Source organism: Urocampus carinirostris, chromosome 8 (genome assembly GCF_059441175.1).
Source record: "Urocampus carinirostris isolate Australia breed hairy pipefish chromosome 8, RoL_Ucar_1.0, whole genome shotgun sequence".
NCBI lineage: Eukaryota > Metazoa > Chordata > Actinopteri > Syngnathiformes > Syngnathidae > Urocampus > Urocampus carinirostris.
In genome coordinates this window covers 2,285,135-2,307,251 of record NC_142356.1, presented here as the reverse complement: position 1 = coordinate 2,307,251, position 22,117 = coordinate 2,285,135, and the positions used below count along the sequence as shown (strand labels likewise).

At 44.5% G+C, this 22,117-nt stretch overlaps 1 protein-coding gene across 1 annotated transcript; it reads right to left on the bottom strand.

Annotated features, from left to right (window-relative positions):
- Positions 1-1,634: 1,634 nt before the first annotated feature.
- Positions 1,635-20,666, bottom strand: LOC148360467 (calpain-2 catalytic subunit-like). Its single transcript, XM_088341306.1, has 20 exons — positions 20,263-20,666; positions 20,131-20,200; positions 15,710-15,831; positions 15,502-15,635; positions 14,413-14,581; positions 14,183-14,352; positions 14,022-14,087; positions 13,540-13,700; positions 13,301-13,470; positions 10,356-10,367; positions 10,079-10,290; positions 9,966-10,002; positions 8,013-8,078; positions 7,567-7,624; positions 7,446-7,510; positions 5,301-5,369; positions 4,154-4,232; positions 3,969-4,085; positions 1,968-2,026; positions 1,635-1,894 (listed from the first exon to the last, which is right to left on the bottom strand). The coding sequence occupies exons 1-20, from the start codon at positions 20,497-20,499 to the stop codon at positions 1,871-1,873; spliced, it is 2,097 nt and encodes a 698-aa protein (XP_088197432.1). The 5' UTR covers positions 20,500-20,666; the 3' UTR covers positions 1,635-1,870.
- Between the last annotated feature and the right edge of the window lie 1,451 nt (positions 20,667-22,117).

The following is a 22,117-nucleotide window of genomic DNA, read 5'->3' as shown; positions in this document are numbered from 1 at the left end:
TGCGGAAAATACGGTAGTTATTGCAATATAACTAATATAGATTTATTTTAAGATTTCTGATACATGGTATATTTTCAACCCAATGCAGACCCCAACTCCAGATAGTTACCCACCCCTATTCTATCGTATTTTTGTAGCATTATTTGAAATTATAGCCAAACATTTTATGTGTATTTTAGAATTCAAAGAATTCTAAAGTAATTTCCAGCCAGTTTTCACAGTGAATAAAAAACACTATTAGAAAATGATACCGTAAATCTCAGACTATAGAGTGCGCCTGATTATAAGCCGCACCCAGTAGATTTTTAAAGTAAAAAAACACTTGGTACGTACATAAACGGCACCTGACTATAAGCCTCACGGTGATTAGCCTTTCACCTTTCGATTGATACATTTTCCATGATTAGGGTCTGTTCATGCTAGTTTTATTTATGTATTATTTAATAAACTTACGTCTTCCACTACACAAATATTCCCCCCTGTCTCACTCTTACCTTCACTGCTCTAGCACCCCTGGCGGCCGTGAGAAAAAATGCACAATTAGCCAATAATAAACTGCAGGGTTGAAAGCTAGTGACAAAAGTCAGTGGCAATATTTTGATGGATATGGTGATAAATGGTTTTGTTCATTTGCCCATTTTATTTATTGTTTTCCAATTTTTTTAAGTTACAAACGTTTCTTTTTCCATTAAAAAAACAGAAAAAATGAAAGCACCAATTTGATTGTTTCCTAATAAAATAAAATACATTTTAAAATGAATGTACAAATAAAAAATTTTTATTTTTCTTTACAAAAGTGTTAAACCTCTCATAATCAATGAATGTACCTATTTATTTTTCTATTAAATAAAAAAATACCCAAAAAATAAATGATTGGAACTATTTAAAAACATTTTTTCCAGCAAAATAAAATCATAATAATCTAAGATTTTACAAGTAAAATAAAAAAAAATACAACTGAATGTCACCATTGAGGGATGTTTTATTTGTAAATGTATGTATTATTCATGCAATATACCTGTAGTATTCTTAATAGTTCACGAGTAGTATATTTGTATTACTGTATTGGTATTTCTTTCATATTTTTGTATAATTACTGTAGTATAATAGAAGTGTTTTAGTATAATTTTTCCTTCAGAATTTTCATTTCAGAATAAAAGTAAAGATCCTCCTTTTAAGCACAAAATACCATCTCCAGTTTTGTAGTTATATACTATTTTATACACTGTTTTATCTTACATAAAGTCAAATATTCTTGTTCTAAAATCTGACTTCAGTGTTTGAGGGCAAACTCTGAGAGAAGGATGTCGTAAAAATGCCTGTGCTTTGGAATGTGTCTTTGGTCTCTGTTTGGATAACAATGACTTATAACCTCGCCTGAGGGCAAGGGCGATGACTTATCACCCTTATCCCAATGCTTCAAAGGACAATTGGGATAATTGCATCAACACGGCGCGGACCAATCAGCCAGAGGCTTGGTCATGGGGCGTAAACATTCCATCAGCATGAATTATAACAGAGGAGCCCCCGGAGTCAGATTGCAGTTTAGTAAAATGAAACAACCTTACAGTAGTCATGTTGCAGTATTTCCCCAGGGTTTTTATAATCGACACATAAAGGGACAACAAAAAACCTATTGTCAGTCTTGATTTATTACATATACTGTCATTACATTTTGAGCATTTTTGTTCCGGGTTCAAAAGAAAAAACCTCCGAGGCCCTCGTGCCGTAGTTTGGCCCCACCCGGTTGGATTGATCACACGCGCTGCAGTTTGACGTTCGGATCCATTTATTTGACGTCGCTCCGGTAAAGTGGCACGAGGCGAAATGTGGCGGGGGGCGAGGAGCCGACACCCGGTAACGGAGAAATTCAAATCATGGAGAAACTCAACCACTAAAAGCGGAAAAAGGCGTCACTGTCGCGGCAAATTCATTGAGGAGCTGCAGAAAAGGAAACGGCCACAAACCTGGTTGAAGTCCAACTCGATAGATCCGCTGTTGTTGGGGTCGTACTTCTTGAAGATTCCTGGTTGCAAGAAATGAGATGGCCTTGGCACTTGGGACTGAAGTTCTATACTATTTTATACGATGTTTTATTCCACTTATACTCAAAAATACTTGTCCTAAGCTTGACCTCAGCCTTGAGTGCATTTCTTAAGAAGGGTGTCGTAAACCACCTGTATTTTGGAATGTGTCCTTTGTTTCAGTCTGTGCAGATAACAAGGACTTATCACTTCGCCTGGGGGTTTAAAATGTGTGTGTCGTGCCCCATTCTGTCCGGAGGGCGATGACCAATCACCCTTCTCCCAAGTTTCAAAGGACTATTGGGAAATTTGCATCGACGACTGCAGACCAATCAGCCAGAGGCTTGGTCATGGGGCGTTTCTAGGGTTTCTCTACAGGGTTTGAAATTAAAGTTTGAAAATAAGGTTACAGCCCTAAACCAGGGTTTTAAAGCGCTTCTATGGTTCTAGCTAGAATTTCAAACTTGGGGTCCGGCCCCATACTAAGGCTTTAAAATGCTATTGAGGTTTCTTGTTGGGGCTGAGAACTTCAGTTTCAGTCTCAAACTAGGGTGTTAAAGCCCCTGTAGGGTTTCCAGAGAGAGTTTCAAACTTGGGTTTCTACCTTCAAACTAAGGTTTGAAAGAGTTTTTAAAGTTTCTGGATAGGGTTTGAAACAGAGTTCCAGTCCCAAAGTAGATGTTTCAAGTGTTTAGGGGGTTTCTGGCTAGGGTTTGCAACTGGGGTTTCAATTGCAAACTAGGGTGTTCAAGCGCCTCTACGGTCTCTAGCTAGGGTTTAAAACGTGGTGTTCTACCTCAAACTGAGATTCTTAGGCCTTTTTAGGGTTTCCAGCTAGGGTCTCAGACTTAGGTTTCAAAGTATTCCAAATGTCTCTGGCTCGGGTTTGGAACTGGGGTTTCAACCACCAACTAGGGTGTTCAAGCGCCTCTAAGTTCTCTAGCTAGGGTTTAAAACGTGGGGTTCGACCCAAAACTGAGATTCTAAAGCCTTTTTAGGGTTTCCAGCTTGGGTTTCAGACTTGGGTTTCAAAGTATTCCAAATGTCTCTGGGTAGGGTTTGGAACTTGGGTTTCAACTGCAAATAGGGTCTCTACTTAGGGTTTAAAACGTGGGGTTCAACCCCAAACTGAGATTCGAAGGCCTTTTCAGGGTTTCCAGCTAGGGTCTCAGACTTGGGTTTCAAAGTATTCCAAATGTCTCTGGCTAGGGTTTGGAACTGGGTTTTCAACCGCAAACTAGGGTGTTCAAGCGCCTCTAGAGTCTCTAGCTAGGGTTTAAAACGTGGGGTTCGACCCCAAACTGAGCTTCTAAGGCCTTTTTAGGGTTTCAACCGCAAACTAGGGTGTTCAAGCGCCTCTACGGTCTCTAGCTAGGGTTTAAAACGTGGGGTTCGACCCAAACTGAGATTCTAAGGCCTTTATAGGGTTTCTAGCTAGGCTTTTACACTTGGGTTTCAAAGTATTCCAAATGTCTCTGGCTAGGGTTTGGAACTGGGGTTTCAACCACCAACTAGGGTGTTCAAGCGCCTCTAGAGTCTCTAGCTAGGGTTTAAAACGTGGGGTTCGACCCCAAACTGAGCTTCTAAGGCCTTTTTAGGGTTTCAACCGCAAACTAGGGTGTTCAAGCGCCTCAACGGTCTCTAGCTAGGGTTTAAAAACGTGGGGTTCGACCCCAAACTGAGATTCTAAGGCCTTTTCAGGGTTTCCTGCTAGGGTCTCAGACTTGGGTTTCAAAGTATTCCAAATGTCTCTGGCTAGGGTTTGGAACTGGGGTTTCAACCACAAACTTGTGTTTTAAAACCTCCTTAGGGACACAGACTTAGCTTAGCACGCTAGTTTTTTTTCACCACGTTTTTCCAGCGCTTACCCGAGCTGGCTCAACAGATTTAGCGCTAAGGGAAATTTTATTTTGGCGAGGTCTCCACGATTAGCGCTTAGCTTACGGAACATGATCTCCAGCCGCATGAGGCAGCCCACAAAGTTGTCAAAGTCCAGCGTCAGGTCCGGCTCGGCGTAGCGGGCCACCAGCAGCTGGTAGATGGCGTTGTTGAGCGTGAAGCCTGACGAGCAAGAACAGAGGGTCAGAATTCGCTAGCTCACACGGGCTAGCTTGAGCAGGCGCACTGACCGGCATCCTTGAAGGCGACTCGCATCTCGGGCGTGCTCATGGTACCAGAGTTGTCCGTGTCGTTCTTCTTGTAGACAGACTGTAAGCGCACACAAAAGGGATGAGACTGGTGAGCAATGTTCCCTGTCATTTTTCTTACGGGTCTGAGCGTTCACACAAAGTCGGTGAGCAACGCTTGAAACAACAGTGAGCAACGGCAATCCCAAGTGTGGCAACTAAGTCATTATCAAACATGTCCAAAATTTGACATCACGTTACATTTTGCTGAGTTTCTGGCAATGCAAAATTATTTTTCTCTTTTGAATGATTTGACTCATGTACTATTGCAAACGTCGTTTGTTCTTACAATTCTTTCACAAGATTTCCATTTTCTACATTTTAACTCTATTTAATTACATTTTTTAGTGGAAGTACAATGTTGGCAACAAGATTGACTTGATAGAATTGGAAATGATTTGAATGCAACACAAACTTTTTCCTCTTTTTCCCTGTTTTTTTCTACTTTTTAAAAAAAATCCCTTTTAAAAAAAATCTCATTGTGTTTATTTTTTCCTAGCTGTTTTTCTTGCTTTTTTGTTCTCTATAACTTTTTTCCCTTTATTTGCTTCTTTCTTTTCTTCAGGCTTTTTTCTGAATTTTTTCCTGCTCTTTTTTTCTCTTTTTCTTTTTTTCCTCAGCTTTTCACAACTTTTTCATTTTGGTATTTTTTTCTTTTTTGTTCTATTGCCTCCCCCTTACTTTAAGTTATTTTGTGCACAATATTACATGATATTTGGTCGTGTAGGGATTAAAGAAGCAAAAACAACCCGAAGAGCCGTTTGGGACCCGAAAGAGCCTGTTCTTTTCAGTGAGTCGAGCAGAAGAATCCGGTTCTTGAAAAACTCTACCGACTTTACTCAACTTCGTTCTACTTCGACCTTGACTTCCAAATACCGCATTTAAAAAACAGGGGAACCCGGGTATTTTGACCTTCATGAACTGTAACTTTGACCTAATTGGCTTCTTAATTACAATTTTGAGCCCTCATTTTTGTGTGCTGGCTAGATTTTCTTGTGCGCTGAGAATGTGCGGGCAGTGCGCGATTGCGCACGCAGCTTAGAGGGAACATTGCTGGTGACAATGTCGGCAGGATGGGCGAGCGTCTTACCAGGTAGCGCTGCACTTTCTTCCACAAGGTGGCGAACTCCGTCAGGCCCAATTTGCCGTTGCCGCTATCCTGGGGCGTAGTCAAGGATTACAAAGGGGCGTGGCCGGCTATATTGTAATTACAAAAGTTGACTCCACCCCCTTTTTATCTTCCAAAAACGTGCAATTAGAACCATACACAGGGTAGGATATCAGGATCACACTCATATTTTATTCCTGCAGTCCAAATGATTAAAATTAGATGATTTAGTCAAATGTTTCACTGCACAACTGCTATTTAAGGTCCACAAAAACATCGTGCCAGAAAACATCCATAAATGATTCATTCGGAAAGAGGGAAATTATAACTTAAGGGGCTGGAGTCAATTCACAATCCCAAAGGTGAGAACCACCAGGAAAAGTATGTGTGTGTCTGTGTGCGGAGTCTAACTTTCTAACATTTTACAAGACCAGATCAAACAATGTCCAACTATTCATGTGTTTAAATTCAAACACACAAAAAAACCATTAATGGCGGAATACAGAGATGAAGAAAATGGGGTATGAGTGATACGAGAGATTGGGAATAGTGCGTCTAGAACACAGGTGTCAAAGAGGCGGCCCGCAGGCCGGATCAGGCCCACTAAGGGATTGAATCCGGCCCGCAAGACAAGTTGCAGGTTCAAATATGTCAACTTCAACAAACGCTGTACTTGTATTTCTCTCTCTCTAGCTCTCTCTCTCTCCCACTCTCTCCCGCTTTTTCTCTTCCTTTGTCTTTTTGTCTCTTTCTCTCTCTCTGTATTTTTAACTTCTTTTGCTCTAACTTCCTTTTTTCCTTTTCTCTCTTTACTATTTCTCTCTTCCTACCCTTTACACTCTTTTCTCTTCTTCTGTCTTTCTATTTCACTTTGGATTTCTTTCTTCCTCTCCCTCTCTTTTCCCCCTCTCTCACGACTTTTTATCTTTTGTTTGTCACGCGCTCTCCCTCTCTCTCTTTTTCCCCCCCTCTCTCCTTTTCCCTCCCTCTTTCTCTTATTTCTTTATCTCTTTTTCTTTCTCTTTAATCTACAAGTCCGGCCCCCGACAGAATGTTTGTTCTATCGTATGGTTAACTTTGTGTTATTGTTGCTATTGATATATCAGTGTATTTAATATGGAAGATGAATGGGTAGGGAATATAAGCATTTGCTTCTTACTACCCCTTTTCGAACATACTATGTTGAGCTATTGTTTTTGTTCTGTTTTTAGTTTAATGTTCGAATAAAGTTTTCACTCATTCATTCATTCATTAGGGCCAGGGGTGTTAAAGTGATTTTGGCTAAAGGCCACGCAGGGACCAGACTAGTTGGTTTAAATGATGAAATGATCTGCATTTCTATAGCGCTTTTCAAGTCAATGACTTCCCAAAGCGCTTTACAATGTGCTTCACACTTACCCATTCACACACACACACTCACACACCAATAGGGAGTCAGCCTCCAAACGTTTTGAGGATAATCAAAATGCTAAATGGTAGTCTGCATTTCTATAGCGCTTTTCAAGTCAATGAAGACCTCCCAAAGCACTTTATCACGTGCTTCACACTTACCCATTCACACACACTCAAACACCAATAGGGAGTCAGCCTCCAAACGTTTTGAGGATAATCAAGATGCTAAATGGTAAATAGTCTGCATTTCTATAGCGCTTTTCAAGTCAATGAAGACCTCCCAAAGCACTTTACAATGTGCTTCACACACACACTCACACACCAATAGCGGCCGTGCAGCCATGCAAGGCGACTACCTGCTATTGGGGGCATTAGGGGTTCAGTGTCTTGCCCAAGGACACTCCGACATATAACACGGAGGAGCCGGGAATCGGACCTGCGATCTCTTGATCCCAAGATGAGCGCTCTCCAGAGAGAAAGACAGAGAAATGAAAAGAGAGAACAAGAGAAATAGATTAAGAGAGCGAGAGAAGGTAAGAGGCTTTGGCGCCTTCCTATCTAAAAGCATTGTCGAGACCGAGTCAAGACGGTATAAAGACAAAACCGACTCCTTTGTCGCGTGTATTTGACAGTTCTGGGATCCAGTGTCTAGTTCAAGAGGAATATGGCGTCCGCAGCTTCTAATTTTAAGATAAAAAGGCAAATTTGACCTCAGCCAATGGCGTGAAAGGATACGTCCATGAGGTTGACCATGATGCGGCACGTCTCCATACTGAAGCCGCTGGTCTTGATGTCACTTCCTGTTGGAAAAAGCCAGTGGGGTCATGGGAAATCCAGAAGCCTGGAGAAAACTTACGCTTGGAGACGATTTTGTTCATGATGGTTCGCAGTTCCGCTGCCGAGATCTCCATGTCCTGTCGCCGCGGAAAGGCATATTAGTCAAGCGCCGCCGTTAACCGCGAACTGGGTTGGGTAGGGTTACTTCAAGTGGATTACTTTCAATGACTTTTGGATTACTCCAATACCAAATATGCTCATAAAAGACAAAAGAAACTCAATAGGAATAAAATGACTCCATTTTGTTTCTGTCGCATTTGATGTTCGTTTTGCCGGAGATCAAAGAGATCAAAGACAGGAGAGAAAGCTTACCACGTGTCGTGAGTCATCATTTTATTCCTATTCAGTTTCTTTTGTCTTTTATTAGCATATTCGGTATCGGAATCATCCAAAAGTCATTGAAAGTAATCCAGTTAAAGTAACCCTACCCAACCCTGACCACGAAGTTCAAGAGCCGGCACCTACCGATCCCGCCAGTTTGGCGAACAGGCCCCGGAAGGAGGCGTCCACTTCCTCCTCCGACACGCCTTCCTGCGGAGGTCGCGAAGCTCGGTTAGCATCCCGGACAAAATCAACCTGACATGCATGTTTTTGGAATGTGGGGGGGAAACCAGAGTGCCCGGGGGAAACCCACGCAAGCACGGGGAGAACATGCAAACTCCGCACAGGAAGGTTTGATCTCATGACCTCAGAACTGTGCCGCCACGCGCTAACCACGATGGAAAAGTTAACGTGAACAGTCGGACAGACCCCCGTGACGTTTGATAGCACAACAAAAGCAAAACATGTCAAGTTGTTTTATAACCTTGCTCAAGCAGAAAGAAACCGTTTTAAAACACTGTACAAAGGCAAAAACTTCTATCTAGCAGTTCAACAGCAGGGACCATCTCCTCCATTGCCACTTCTCCTACATGAAACCCCAGCTCATATGTGCGCTTTCATTTACTCAATCCCATGCTGAACTTGACTTCAAAATACCAACCGCCTCAAAAACACGCTGCAGAGGGAACCTGCGTGGTTTTTGCCCGCGTGCGATGTCAGTCTGCCTGAATTTGGCAAACCTAGGCCCTTGTTTTTATACGCTGGATAGATTTTCTTGTGCGTTGAGTAGGTCTGCCCAGTGTGCAATGCTTAAACGGACCATTGGATAGGACATACCGTAAATTCCGGACTATAAGCTGCTACTTTTTCCCCAAACTTTCAACCCTGCGGCTTATTCAGTGATACGGCCAATTTATGTCATTTTTCCAGCGGCGCTGGAGTACAAAAGATTTAAGATTTAGACCGGTGAAATATATGCGCCGAGGAAGACTGCAACTTCTTAGCTTGTGCATAAATTAAATTAGCGTAAACATACCCTCATCATGCAAAATGCAAAACGAAAGGCACATGACGCAGCTTTCAAGCTAAAATCAATCAAGCAGACTGAGAGGAGGGCACAAACTTAGGAGTAGATGAGAGTTCCAGCGACAGTGACAGCGCGAGTGAGGCTGCGGGAGCGTGGGACAACGTCTATATGACAAAGTTTCTTTCCGACACTGAGGAAGACGACTTTGATGGCTTCAGTTCTAAGGAGGAAGATGAGGACGGTTTACTGTGATTTTTACAAGTACGGTATGTTTTTTTACCAGACCCGTTTACTGTGTTGCGAGCGTGTTGCTACCATTAACTGCCCTGTCACAGGCACGGTTTGGGATAAAAGTTACCGTTATATTATTATTATTAAAGCTTTGAAAACTCTCTCGGAGTACCGTCTTTCTTTGTAAATATAGAACCCATGTATGATATGTATTTGCAACTGTATATTTTTGTAATGTATTTGTATTTATTTGAGACACTTGTTCTGATATGTTTTGCACGGGCGAATGAAAAAGGAGGGGCGGAACAAACGCGGGGTGACGGGAATTGGTAGCGCTTAGGTGAGGAACAGACAGACCTGTTTGTGGACGCGGTGGACAGTAGTGGATATATATATTTTCCCACCCTTACCTTTGGAAATATACACTTTTTTCCTTGGATTACTTTCAACGGGACCAGGACTCTGCAGGTCTGCATCAAACCTTAAGTACCGGTATCATTTTCTGTTCATTTTGCTGGCTGTGATTTTTGGACTGTGTACTTTAATGAAGGACATTTAGTTTCAATCGCGGGACATAAAGTCAGGTTTGGGTTAAGTTTGAGTTACATTTTTTTAATGTGGACGCGTGCGGCTTATATACAGGTGCGGCTTGTGTAAGTACAAAATCGGTTTTCCTCTTAAAATGTGGTGGGTGCGGCTTATAATCAGGTGCGCTCTATAGTCCGGAATTTTCGGTACTCTAGTCACAAGAAATTGAAGATACGAGATGTCTTTTTAGCAAAAATCTTTGAGATCTACCGACAGGCTACAGAGATGACGGTGGGCATCAAACTACTCACGTCATCCAAGTCGGCGCTGACTGGATCGTCGAAGGGCCTGAAACGAACAAACGGGATCAAAGCAAACGACAGACGGTCCCGTTCCCAATCTTGCACCCCCCTCCCCCACTTACACGGTCTGGCACCGCTTCTCGGAGAAGACTCGTATGCAGAAGTCGCCGTTGAGGTGCGGCTCGAAAGTAGAGGGCACCGCCAGGTACTCCCCAGGCGGCAGCTTGAAGCGACTGCAGACTTCCCGCAAATTGATGAAGGTTTCCGATCGGGCCGTCTGAGCGTTGGTCAGGAAGAAGTTCTTGTCCAGGTGGACCTGCTGCTTCCCGTGAAACTGAAGTGAAAGCGCCGTTAGCACGCCGCCCTTAGCACGCTGCCCTTAGCACCCCGCCGGCTCACCTGTCTGGGAAGCTGAAAGGAAAGAAGGACGAGTCAACGGGTGAACGTCCACATCAAAGCGAGTACAAGATGGCGCTTGTCCACATATTTAAACTCTTCATATTTCCACACACTTTGGTACAAATCTCCTTGACCTTGAAAATTCAGTAATACAATTAGTGGTTTACTGAAAAGACAGGCTTGCTGGCATTCCTGCAGGACATTTCTTCCCGACGTGTCTCCTCTAACGTCTTTGGAAAGTTCGTGTACCCTGAACACTGACCGGGTCATCAGCTGGGGACCAAGGGTCATTGATGTTTCACTCCTTTTACCCCAGGACATTTCCCGGTGGCGGAGGATTGGCTGGGAGTTCTCCCTGCCAACCTCACTGATGCCTTAGGTCAGGGGTCGGGAACCTATGGCTCGCGAGCCATATATGGCTCTTTCTACGAGTATCTGTGGCTCAGAGACAGATTTGATTGCATGCAAAATTTCTCCATCTTGTCCAAAACTTGTTTCGTCTATCCTATTAAGTTACACGCAAAGCCAACCCGAAGCTTACTGACGAAAGATTACTTCGCAGTATATATATGGCACGTTTTTCACTACAATTTACAGTCAAGGTGTCACACAAAAAAATGGCCGGAAAAAAAACTCGTTTTAGCTGTACAACGCTAAAGAATCCTTTATATAAAAGTTCACTATGTAATCTGTGTTCAGATACCTTATGATGAATCCACAGAACTGTAAATACGCCAAAACACCGGAAGAGAACTTAGTCATTTGATTGGGTGAGTGGGAGGGATGGGTGGAGCTATGCAAAAAGTACAAGCACTCCTTCCCATCTCTCGCCAAAGGTAAGCACATAAGGCTCCCTATTCTCAGAATGTTGTGACGTTTTTACAAAATAAATGCTTGCATCTGGTTTTGAAACCAATATGTATGATAGAAAAGGGTCAAAAGGAGTTTAACCGATCTTGAGTCATTGCAAGAAAGAGACAAGTTTAAAGTGGTCTGTTTGTTGATTTTGGGACAGGGGCTCTGGCATTATTCTCTTTTCATAATTTTTATCAAATCATCAAAAATAAATGTGCTGAAGACTAAGCTTTTGTCTGGGGCGCGGGTTTAGCAATTTAGTAAATTTGTCTCATAATATATGGTGTGGCTCTTTCCCAAAATAAAATTAATATTTTTTGCTTTTATGGCTCTTTGAGTCAAAAAGGTTCCCGACCCCTGCCCTAGGTGTTGCTAAAGGTCCCAGGTCCTGTCCTTCATTCGAGTCAGAAGCAGTAGCAGCCTTTTCCTGCATCCACAAAAACCTTGCACCCCACCTCACCTGGGCATAAAATGGTCTTTCAGCCAGCCTCCCTGCACTCAACTGCCCGGTCTTTGTACTTTGCCCGTTTCCTCTTGTATGCCGCCTCCGTATCCCTCTCCCAAGATACAACGAGCTCCACTGGGAATAGCGCCTTTCCGCAGCACCATTTTTGCCAGGAATGATGTTTTTGATATGAATTCCCAACAATTCTGGCGACCCCGACGCGAATTGTTGGGAATTCACATCAAAATGTACCGTTTACCAAATTGTTCGAATTAGCTATGTGACTCCATTAACCAAACACAAGCTACAGTCACCCAACAATTTATGCGCGCTCGTTTCTTAACGGAAAAGATGAACAGGAAAGCCGACATTTCCAAACGGGGGAAGATTTAATTTCATTAACAATTTAACTAAGTGTACTTCATCGAAAACGGACGAATTAGTGGCGTTGGAGTCTCTGGGAAGCCCTCTTCTGAAGTCCTTTAGCTCTCTCCTATTGGCCATTTTCTCCCCGCACAATGGTGTGCCGGCTCGGCTCCTCCCATGGGCGTGCCAAGGAAGCCCAACGTGGGCTTCACAATCTCAGAGACGAGCGTCCCGATGTCTGTGGTTCCTCAAAACGACGGTGAGCATTTCTCAAAACAATGCCTGCCGTCCTACGTCAGAGTCCTGTTATCAACAGAACTTGACAAGATGTTCTGCATTTGGAATGGCCTGACCAGTCATTGAACTAAAGCCTACTCAGTGATAATCTACATTGCATTATGAGTCAAATGTATAAAATCCTTTATAGTCAAATGTATAAAATCCTTCAGGAAGGACCAAGAAGCGTTGGCAAGATCCAGCCACAAGACATGGAGGTCACTCTTCACTCTCCTTGCCCTTTGTATTTGTTCTCAAACGATGGCTGGGTGCTACACACACAACTGTTACCTGTGAGGTAGCTGGTCAACTTTGATTGAAAAGAAGATCTTCTCTACTACTGGGACAGTAACATAGAGAAGCAGTTGCGATTCCCAGACATCATTGCAGCCACAACACTCCAGACAGTTTTGGTGCTGATGTCTGGAGCCAGCAAGCAGTTGGTGGTACTCCTTAAGCTGACTGTCCCCAGGGAGGACCAGAGAGATGAACCTCAGGAGAGGAGGAGCGCAAAGTACGATGATCTTGTGCCTGAATACCGGAGGATTAGGTGGAGGAACCGCAGCGGATTTGTAGACTGCGCAGGCAAAGAGCTATCAATAACATCCTGGGAGCAGTTGAAAAGGCTTCACGCTACCTGGACTCAGGTCGGGGGGTTGATGACCCTCTGCTGGGCGGCCTGGGTGCGTGTGTCTGACTAAGACCTGAAACACTCAATGATCCTGCGAGAGTCACTGACGAAGCGTCCAGGTTGCACCAGGTGTTTTTTGTAACAACTACATCCAAAAACGCCATGCTCCTGTATTGGCTCATGGTGCTGGAGTTCTGTACTTCCAGAATGAAGCCTGTAACAGCTCGCTGCCATTCTGAAGGGATAATGTTCTTCTTGCAGGTTTTCAGTCAAGCCCTTTTTCTTTGTCAAGCTTTTAAGTCAAGTTTTTGTCTCTTTCTGGTAACTGCTTCAATAACCTGCTTTCCTTTTAGCGCACACATGGCTTCCTACCTCGTAGATTGCGTATCCAATGGTGTGCATGTCTTCGCCTTGCTTCCTGAGCTTGCGACGGTTCTTTTGGATCAAACCCATCACGAAGCTGCAACCCTTTTCGCCGTTTTCCTCGTCCACGTCTTCCGGGTCCAACTTGATGACGAATTGCGGGTTCATCCAGAAGGTGTCTGCACAAAAAAAACACGGCGCCGCGTCATGCTAGCCAATGCTACGTTACTCTCGCCCCGTTTACTCACAGGGATGGTTCCTGCAGCCGCCGGCGGTAGACCCCCTTCTCCAGGATCCGTCGAACTTGTTGACGCTCCAGTGCTTGACGGAATCGTCTAAGATGGTGTCTGGCGTTAAAGTGCAAACCTCCACACGAGAGTAGTGACGCAGGAAGTCACGGTACGACATCCTGACCAGCAAAATGAGGACCATATATGATTTAGAGCTTCCTAGTGGTAAAAAAACTGTTTCGGAAAAAAAAAACAATATTGATTGAAATCATAGGCAAAATTACACTATGTTCGTGAATCCCTTCACCTTTGGCTAGGGGTTTGCTCTCCCATATAAAACAGATGATACAAGTTTTCATAGGTACCGGAGAAGCCTCCTGATCTGACTCAGATACAACACCTGCATCATCTGGTCACCATTACTCTTACCTAAATGACCTATTTTTTATTGGTACGAAGTAGGATTTATATCTTGCCACTAGCTTATATCAGACGCATACCAGAACTCTCCGTCCTCGGCGTTGGCATGAGGACAATCTCCCGTCACAGAGTCCCACTCGGATGACCTAAGGGGCCAGAATCATGGGCGTGGTCAGGGGCGGGATCACGCGCGTGACACGAGGCACGTGTCATAGGCTCAGTAGTGGGCGTCGGCTTGTACCCGTCACTCCAGGCTCCGGTCCACTCCACTTGTCCCCAGGGGTTCCGGACCCGGACCAATTTTTCGGGGCGACCCCTATAGTTGACCTGGGTGGCGCCCGTCAGGGAGTAGGCGTGACCTTTGACCAGCTTCTGCCGGGTCACCGCCTCCGAGTCGGCTGCGCTGGTGATCTAGAAGAAAACGCGCTAATGTCAAGCTAACCGCAACGGTAGCAGCCTGGCATAACCCACGTCAATGGAGCAGCCCAGAAGCGCCCCGGCCTCCAAGGCCTTCTGCAGGATCTCAAAGAGATCGGCGGGGGGGCGCTGCAGGTCGAAGTTCTCGGCGATGCCCCCCGTGAAGTCTTCGAAACCTTCTGTGGTCGAGCCCCCGGAAAGGGCCTCGTAGCTGCCGTTCACCCTGAGAACACCACGGAAGACCGTTAGCGTACGGAGTGCAGAAAATTGACCCTGGCGGACATGAATATTATAAAATTGATGGATTTAAACTGTAAATAAATTATTCTACTGTTGCATACTGTGTTCTATTCTTGCTTCGTGTGCCATTCTCGCCTAGTTCAATAGTAGTAATATTGTTGGTACGACAACATGTTGTTGTAAGTTTAAACAGGTGTTGATATGATAAGATGTTGTTGTGAAAACAGATCTCAAACTGGTTTTTTGTCACTCCCCATCCCTTTAGCAGAAGAAACATGTAAATTAGGGCATTCCTTTGTCTCTTTGTTTCCTTATCCTCACTGTAAATGTGGAACTGGAGGTGTCCAATTTCGTTGTCACAGCATATCCCATGTTGTAACAATGACAATAAAGGCATATTCTATTCTATTCTATTCCTAATACAATAAAAAGGCAAGGACGAAAGACTTTTTCAGAGTGTCTAGTAGACTGTAACAGGCAGTCTATGGTCATTTCTCCTTGCAAGTAAGTGATACTCACGTCTCTGTGTCTTCTTTGAGTGCAGGTTTTTATTACAAGTGTTGGGGTTAACCTAACAAAAATTTGATTTATGTTGAATGCCTTGTTGTAAAAATCGGATTACATGAATAGAATTATGGAGCACTTTGAAGCCGACAACAGGAGCCAGCTCCTGTCAAAAACTGATGTGTGATTCGCAAACAAAGAGCTCGTGAGCCGGCTCCCCATGGGTCGGGAGCCGACTCCCTTCTAGCGATGAGTCGTTGGCAAACGTAACAGCTCTACGAGCCGACTCTTTCAAGTTAAGGACAGCAGACACCCGAGAGTCGATCCGACGAGGCCGAAAAGGTCTGTTCTCTAAAACGGGGGTTCTTTTCGGAAGGGGTCGGGGGCGGGCTCACTCACTTGGCGTAGGCCTTCTCCAGAAGCGCGCTCCAGAACTCGCGATTTTCCGCCGAGTGCACGAACAAAAGTTCGCCGTCTTTGACGGGAAGACGGTCGTCGATCACCACGTCCACCCATTCGCCGTACTGCCAGAACTGCACACAGACCGGAACCCGTCAGGCGGCGTCTCTCACCTGGACCTCTACCCCCTGGACCGCCCCCTTCTGACCTGGAAGTGGAAGATGCCGGCGTACTGGCCGTCGCGGAAACTCTGGTCGTCTGGGACGACGCGCGCCATCACGTACTCGTTGAGCGTCAGCGACGCGATGGCCGCCAACAGCCAGCAGTCGCCTGCGTCGCCACGGCAACAACACAACCGGGAGTCAGAAATCGGACTGAAACAAGCGCATACCTGTCAAGCTGTACGTTTTTGCCGTACTAAGTACGTTTATTATGCATTTTAAGACGTGTACGACGTACAAGAAAATCTGTACGGAAAAAGGCAAATTTGTCAATGATGGGTACCATCCGGTATACACCGACTATCACCAAACGGCAAATCAATCGAGTCAAACGAGTTCGCCGCGGTAGCCTCTATCTCGGTATCGTTTATTCGGTTTGATGCTACTGGGCACATGCGTCTGCCGCCTGGGGATTTCCCATCATGCATCATTCCGATCACACGTGAACAAAGCGAAAGCGGAGCAGTAGGCCTACATTACAACATCGTTTTGAATTTTCTTTGGATACAATCATCAATTCGCAATGGCCGAACATGAATTAAAACACCGTAAGTCATTCTGATCTGAAAACAACAGGCGGGGTTGATTGAGTCAATTTGAAATACACGTGATCTTAAAAAACATCGGATTTCATGTGGTAGTTGTGTAGTGAAAGGAAGTCCGTCTCTTTTTAGAGAACCGGCTTTTTCGGCTCAACTCATTCAAGAGAGCCGGCTCTCAAACGGCTCACTTGCTTTGGTGCATTATTTTACGAATGATGATGTTGTATCAAGAAGTTAAGAAAAAAAGGAAGTATAAAAGGAGAAAATGAAAAAAGACAGGTTTGTGGTTATCCCTTAAATCGGTATATTACCAACAATAATTTACTGCAGAAAATAAGAAAATGTATTATTCTACTTAATTATATTTGCATGTATTTAAGCGACTTCATTTTGGAACTTTTTTGATAAAAAACCTCATTCATGTCGAGCGACTCAGTATCTCACAACAAAATGTTCATTAACAATCTATATGATATAACGAAACACATGTACAATATAACATGATAAACTACAGAAATAAACAAAAAAAAATATGGTGTAAGATTATTTTGTATTTTGTAAGGGAAAATACAACAGTTAGGGCAGCACGGCGGCGCAGTGGTTAGCGCGTGTGCGGCACAGTTCTAAGGTCTTGGGAACCTCCTGTGTGGGTTCAAATCCAGCTACTGGACTTCCTGTGCGGAGTTTGTATGTTCTCCCCGTGCTTGCGTGGGTTTCCTCCGGGCACTCCGGTTTCCTCCCACATTCCAAAAACATGCATTTCAGGTGAATTGGTCGGTCCAAATTGTCCCTAGGTGTGAATGAGCGAGCGAGTTGTCTGTCCCTGTGTGCCCTGTGATTGGCTGGCAACCGGTTGAGGGTGTCTCCTGCCCAATGCCCCATGATTGCTGGGATGGGCTCCAGCACCCCCGCGACCCTACTGAGGATAAGCGCTGCAGCTAATGAGATGAGAGAAAATACAACAGTTTGTAAGGGCATGGAGCCCTGGAGCGCGACAGGTATGACTTCGTGTCAGTGTTGTAGAAAGAGAGGTAGAATGAAAAAGAGACAGCTATAGAAATAGAAAGGAGAGAAGTGAGAAAGAAACAACAAAAAAGGTAAAAAGACAATGAGAAGGAGAGAGAAAAGAGACACAGAGAGATAGATAAAGTCTAGATAAAGTCGTGCTTTGACGTCTTTATTTGTGGAGAAATCAAAACGAGTTCTTCTCAAGATCGTCAATTGCAATATAAAATAGAGCTGCACTATTACGCTAGTGCAGGAGGGGGCAGCAAAGAGCCAAAAAGAGAATCAAAACAATGGCTTCTTTGCCCAGGACTACCGCGATCAGTCACGTGACTAGGTTTTGCGGACGCATGTTTGCAAATCGGGCACAACCGTGCAGGGAATCAAACATCCCAATCGGAGCGCTCGGGGCGGTTATAAAAAATGTTCGAAATGCGAATAACAACAAAAGTGAGTCACGCAACTGGTGACTCACGCACTCCAAACAAGAGGGTGTGGACCTGCAGGCAAAGAGGAAAAAGTTGAGTTTCCGCGGCTGATGAAGGACAGAGGGAAGAAAGACGAGGGTTTGTTTTCCTTCTCCTCCAAACTCGGTCATAAAACGTGAACAACACTGACGGAGAGAAAGAGAGTGACAGAAACGCAGAGAAAACGAGAAGGGAAACATTGAGCGAGAGCGAGAAAGACCCAGGGAGCGAGAAAAATTGAGAGAGAGAAAGAGGCCGCCAGAAAGGAAAAAAAGTAGACAAAGAAATGAAAAAAAAAAAAGAAGTGCAACAGAAGAAAAGAAAAAAGAAAGACAGAGTGCGACAGAAAGAAAGAGAAAGACGGGAAGAATAAAAATAAGAGAAAGAAAAAGAAAGAACAAGAGAGAGGATGGAAGAAAGAAAGAGTGAAAGACTGGGAGCAGGATAGAAGGGAAAAGAAAGAAAGAAACACAGCGAGAAAGAAAGCAGGAAAAAAATGGGACACAAAGAGATAGGAAGAACAAGAGACAATGTGAGAAAAAAAGAGAAAGAGGGAGCGAGAATGAGAAAAAAACAAGTAAGAAAGAGAAAGAGAGAGAAAGAAAGAGGATGGCTTCAGATTTAACTCAAATGTTTGCTGGTTCTTGGGAATGAGCGTTTTTTTTCTGTACAAGGGAATCTCCTCAAAATTGACAAGCATTCCGGTTGTATCCAGCAACTCTGTTATACACCCCCCGCCCCCCGGAGGAAAACAAAGCCTACTTACAACACAGTCAGTTAGTTCTTTGTTCCTTTATCTCTTTGTTTCCTTATCCTCACTGTAAATGTGGAACTGGAGTCGTCCAATTTCGTTGTCACAGCATATCCCATGTTGTAACAATGACAATAAAGGCATATTCTATTCTATTCTATTTATTATAGCAGGAAACTTTCTTTTTTTGATAGTAACTCCCATACTTTTAGCAGTCAAAAACCCCCATAATCTCCGACGGACCACCGGCCCCCCTTTTTTTTCCTATTGATTCTCTTTGTTAACACATTGTGTGTACTATTTTAATAGGCCTGGTTCATTGAATCCATTTTCTTGGGATCAGTAATCTATAACAGAACTCAAAGAACTCAAAGTAATACCCTAATCTAATTTGTTTGATCGGTGTAGGAAATTCTAGCAACCTTCAGAGAAAAAAAAAAAAGATTTATGGTGGAGCACAAGAAACACCATCCATCCATTATCTGCAGCGCTTATCCTCAGTAGGGTCGCAGGGGTGCTGGAGCCCATCCCAGCCATCTTCGGGCAGAGGACACCCTGAACTGGTCGCCAGCCAGTCGCAGGGCACACAGGGACAGACAATTTGCTCGCTCAGTCACTCCCAGGGACAATTTGGACCAGCCAATTAACCTGACATGCATGTTTTTGGAATGTGGGAGGAAACCGGAGTGCCCGGAGGAAACCCACGCAAGCACGGGAAGAACATGAAAACTCCACGCAGAGGGTTTGATCTCGCGACCTCAGGATTGTGCCGCACACATTGCACCTGGGCCAGAAAGGTTGGTTTAAGAGAAAGAGAGAAAGGAAGAGAGTGAGGGAGAAAAAAAGAGAGAGAGGACAAGAAAGACTGGGTAAGAGAGAGAGAGGAAAAAAGGCCAAAGAGAGGTTGGTAGCTGGATTTGAACCCATGACCTAAGAACAGTGCCGCTAACCACCGCGCCGCCATGCTGACAAGCAACACCAAGAGGCAAATGTATTTACTTATTACAGTAAAGAATATTTTGTTTCAATTCTAACGCTTTTCGAAATAAAACCTCTAAAAATCCCTACACCTGCATTGGACTCTTGTCATCTTCAACTTTTTACCACAGTTTCTTTCTCTAGCCAATCATGTTAGATTGCTTCCAAATTTAGTGAGAGAAGCAAGCACAGGGAGAACATGAAAACTCCGCACAGGAAGGTTGGTAGCTGGATTTGGACCTATGACCTGAGAACTGTGCCGCTAACCACCGCGCCACCGTGCTGACAAGCAACACCTAGAGGCAAATTTATTTACTTATTACAGTAAAGAATACTTTGTTTCAATTCTAACGTTTTTCAAAATAAAACCTCTAAAAAATCCCTACACCTGCATTGGACTCTTGTCATCTTCAACTTTTTACCACAGTTTCTTTCTCTAGCCACTCATGTTAGATTGCTCCTGAATTTAGTGAGGGATTGGGAGAGGAAGAAAAAGGATGAAAAGAGAAAAAGAAACGCAGAACTGGGGGGGGGGAGAAAGAAAAGATAGTGAGAAAGAAAGCAATAGGGGAGAATAGAGTGAAAAGGGAAGAAGAACTTGGGATGCAGCGAAGGTGGCAAAGGGCCGAGTCGAGGGGCCAAAGCGGAGCGGGCGTCTGACCCACCGAGCGCCCCCTGGCAGATGTCAGTCCTGGTGGCCCCGCCCACGACGAATTCCGGCGAGGACAGCAACTCCTACGGCAACACAAACACACCTTTGATTCCCCCTTCTCCGCCATGCCAGCCCATCTCCTTACCGTAGGCCTCTTCCAGGTGACGCCTCGCGTCTTGTACGAGTTGCGACCCAGTTCCTTAAAGCCGAGCGCCTCCGGGGCGGCGGGGAAGTTGGGGTCGCAGAAGAGCCTGCCGCTGCTCAAACACTGGGCCCTCAACGAAGCGAAGTTCTGGTTGAGGAAGGGAACCGCCTGCTGGTTGCTGCCGAAACCCGCCGCCATGGCGCGCTTCTTGGCCAGGGTGGACGCCACGCCGGACATGGTCCTGGAAGGGGGGACGACAAAAAAGAGAGAAAAGAAGCCCAAAAAGTTTGCAGTTCGACGAGGTTCCGAAGTTCCGCTCGCTTTTTTCGGTTCCGCTTGGAAAAGTCGGAGGGAGCGGCGGCGTGTGACGTTATCGACAGGGGGCGGGGGATTGGGCGACGCCCTGCCGGAGGGGCCGGGGTTAGGGTACGCCCACGCGGACGTACGACGGGACGGTCCAAAGAAACGAATTCAACTCGAACGTCGAGAAAACATTTCAGCGACCCGCTACAGGATGGAATGACAAAACTGAGAAGTACCAGAGAAAAATAAGCAGCACTCAAAAATGAGGCATCACAAAAGTAAAATTGGTGGCAAGCAGGTAAGTCATAAGTATGCGGTGCTGTGGTTTCAAGCTTATTTCATTCAGGGAGCCAAACACATACCCTACGCCACAGGTGTCAAACAGGCGGCCCGCGGCCCATATCAGGCCTGCTAAGGGATTGAATCCGGCCCGCGAGACAACACTCAGAGAAGCGCAAGAGAAAAATGAAATATGTCAACTTGATGTTGGCAAAGAAAGGTGCCTCGAACAAAGACACTGTACTTGTATTTCTTTGTTCTCTCTCTCCCTCTTTTCCACCCCCTTTCTCCCACTCTCTGTCTTTCACTATGTGTCCCTTTTTCTCCTCCTTTGTTGCTCTTTGTCTCTTTCTGTGTCTTTTGAACTTGTTTTGCTCTAACTTCCTTTTCTCTCTTCCTACCTTTTGCACTTTCTTTTCTCTCCTTCTGTTTTTCTATTTCTCTTTGGATTTCTTTCTTCCGCTCCCTTTCTTTCCCCCTCTCTCACGACTTCTTTTTTTCTTGTTTCTCACACTCTCTTTGTACCACCCTCTCTTCTTTTCCCTCCCTCTTTCTTATTTCTTTCTCTTTATTCTACTAGTCCGGCCCCCGACAGAATGTTTGTTCTATTGTGTGGCCCCCGAGTTCAAATCAGTTTGACACCCATGCTCTGTCTATTTTGCTGTCATTCTCCCCCCCCCCCTTTATTTTTCTTTTCAAGCTATTTTTTGTTCCCTCCGGCTCTCTTCCTTGATGGCAGTCTTTCCCTCTCACCTGCGAGTCCAACCCCCACGTTTTGTTTTCTTTAGCGTGTGGCCCTCGGGCTAGATGAGGTTTTTTGTGTGCTATATCAGTTTGCATTCGTTTGGAATACGATGTAGGGGAAATCAATTCAACTGTTTTGCTTTTAACACAGGCTCCTCATCAACACTACAAGACATTGATTCTCAGGGTTGGGTAGGGTTACTTTAACTTGATTACTTTCAATTACTTTTGGATGACTCTAGTACCAAATGTGCTAATAAAAGACAAAAGAAACTAAATATGAATAAAATGATGACTCAACACGTGGTAAGCTTTCTCTCCTGGCTTTGATCTCCGGCAAAACTAACATAAAATGCAACAGAAACAAAATGAAAATAAATCCAAACAGCTTGCCGACATCATTTTTGCCGTTTCGTGTATTCCTTACTCCCCAAGCCTGCACAAAATTGAGTCATTTTATTCCTATTTAGTTTCTTTTGTCTTTTATTAGCATATTTGGTATTGTGGAGTAATCCAAAAGTCATTGAAA

Coding starts and splice junctions, on each gene's coding strand:
- LOC148360467 (XM_088341306.1), bottom strand. CDS start 20,499: ATGTCCGGCGTGGCGTCCACCCTGGCCAAGAAGCGCGCCATGGCGGCG. Junction 13,471..13,539: donor CGGCTGCAGGAACCATCCCT/GTGAGTAAACGG, acceptor TTTTTTGTGCAG/ACACCTTCTGGATGAACCCG. Junction 2,027..3,968: donor GCGGCTGGAGATCATGTTCC/GTAAGCTAAGCG, acceptor TCTTGCAACCAG/GAATCTTCAAGAAGTACGAC.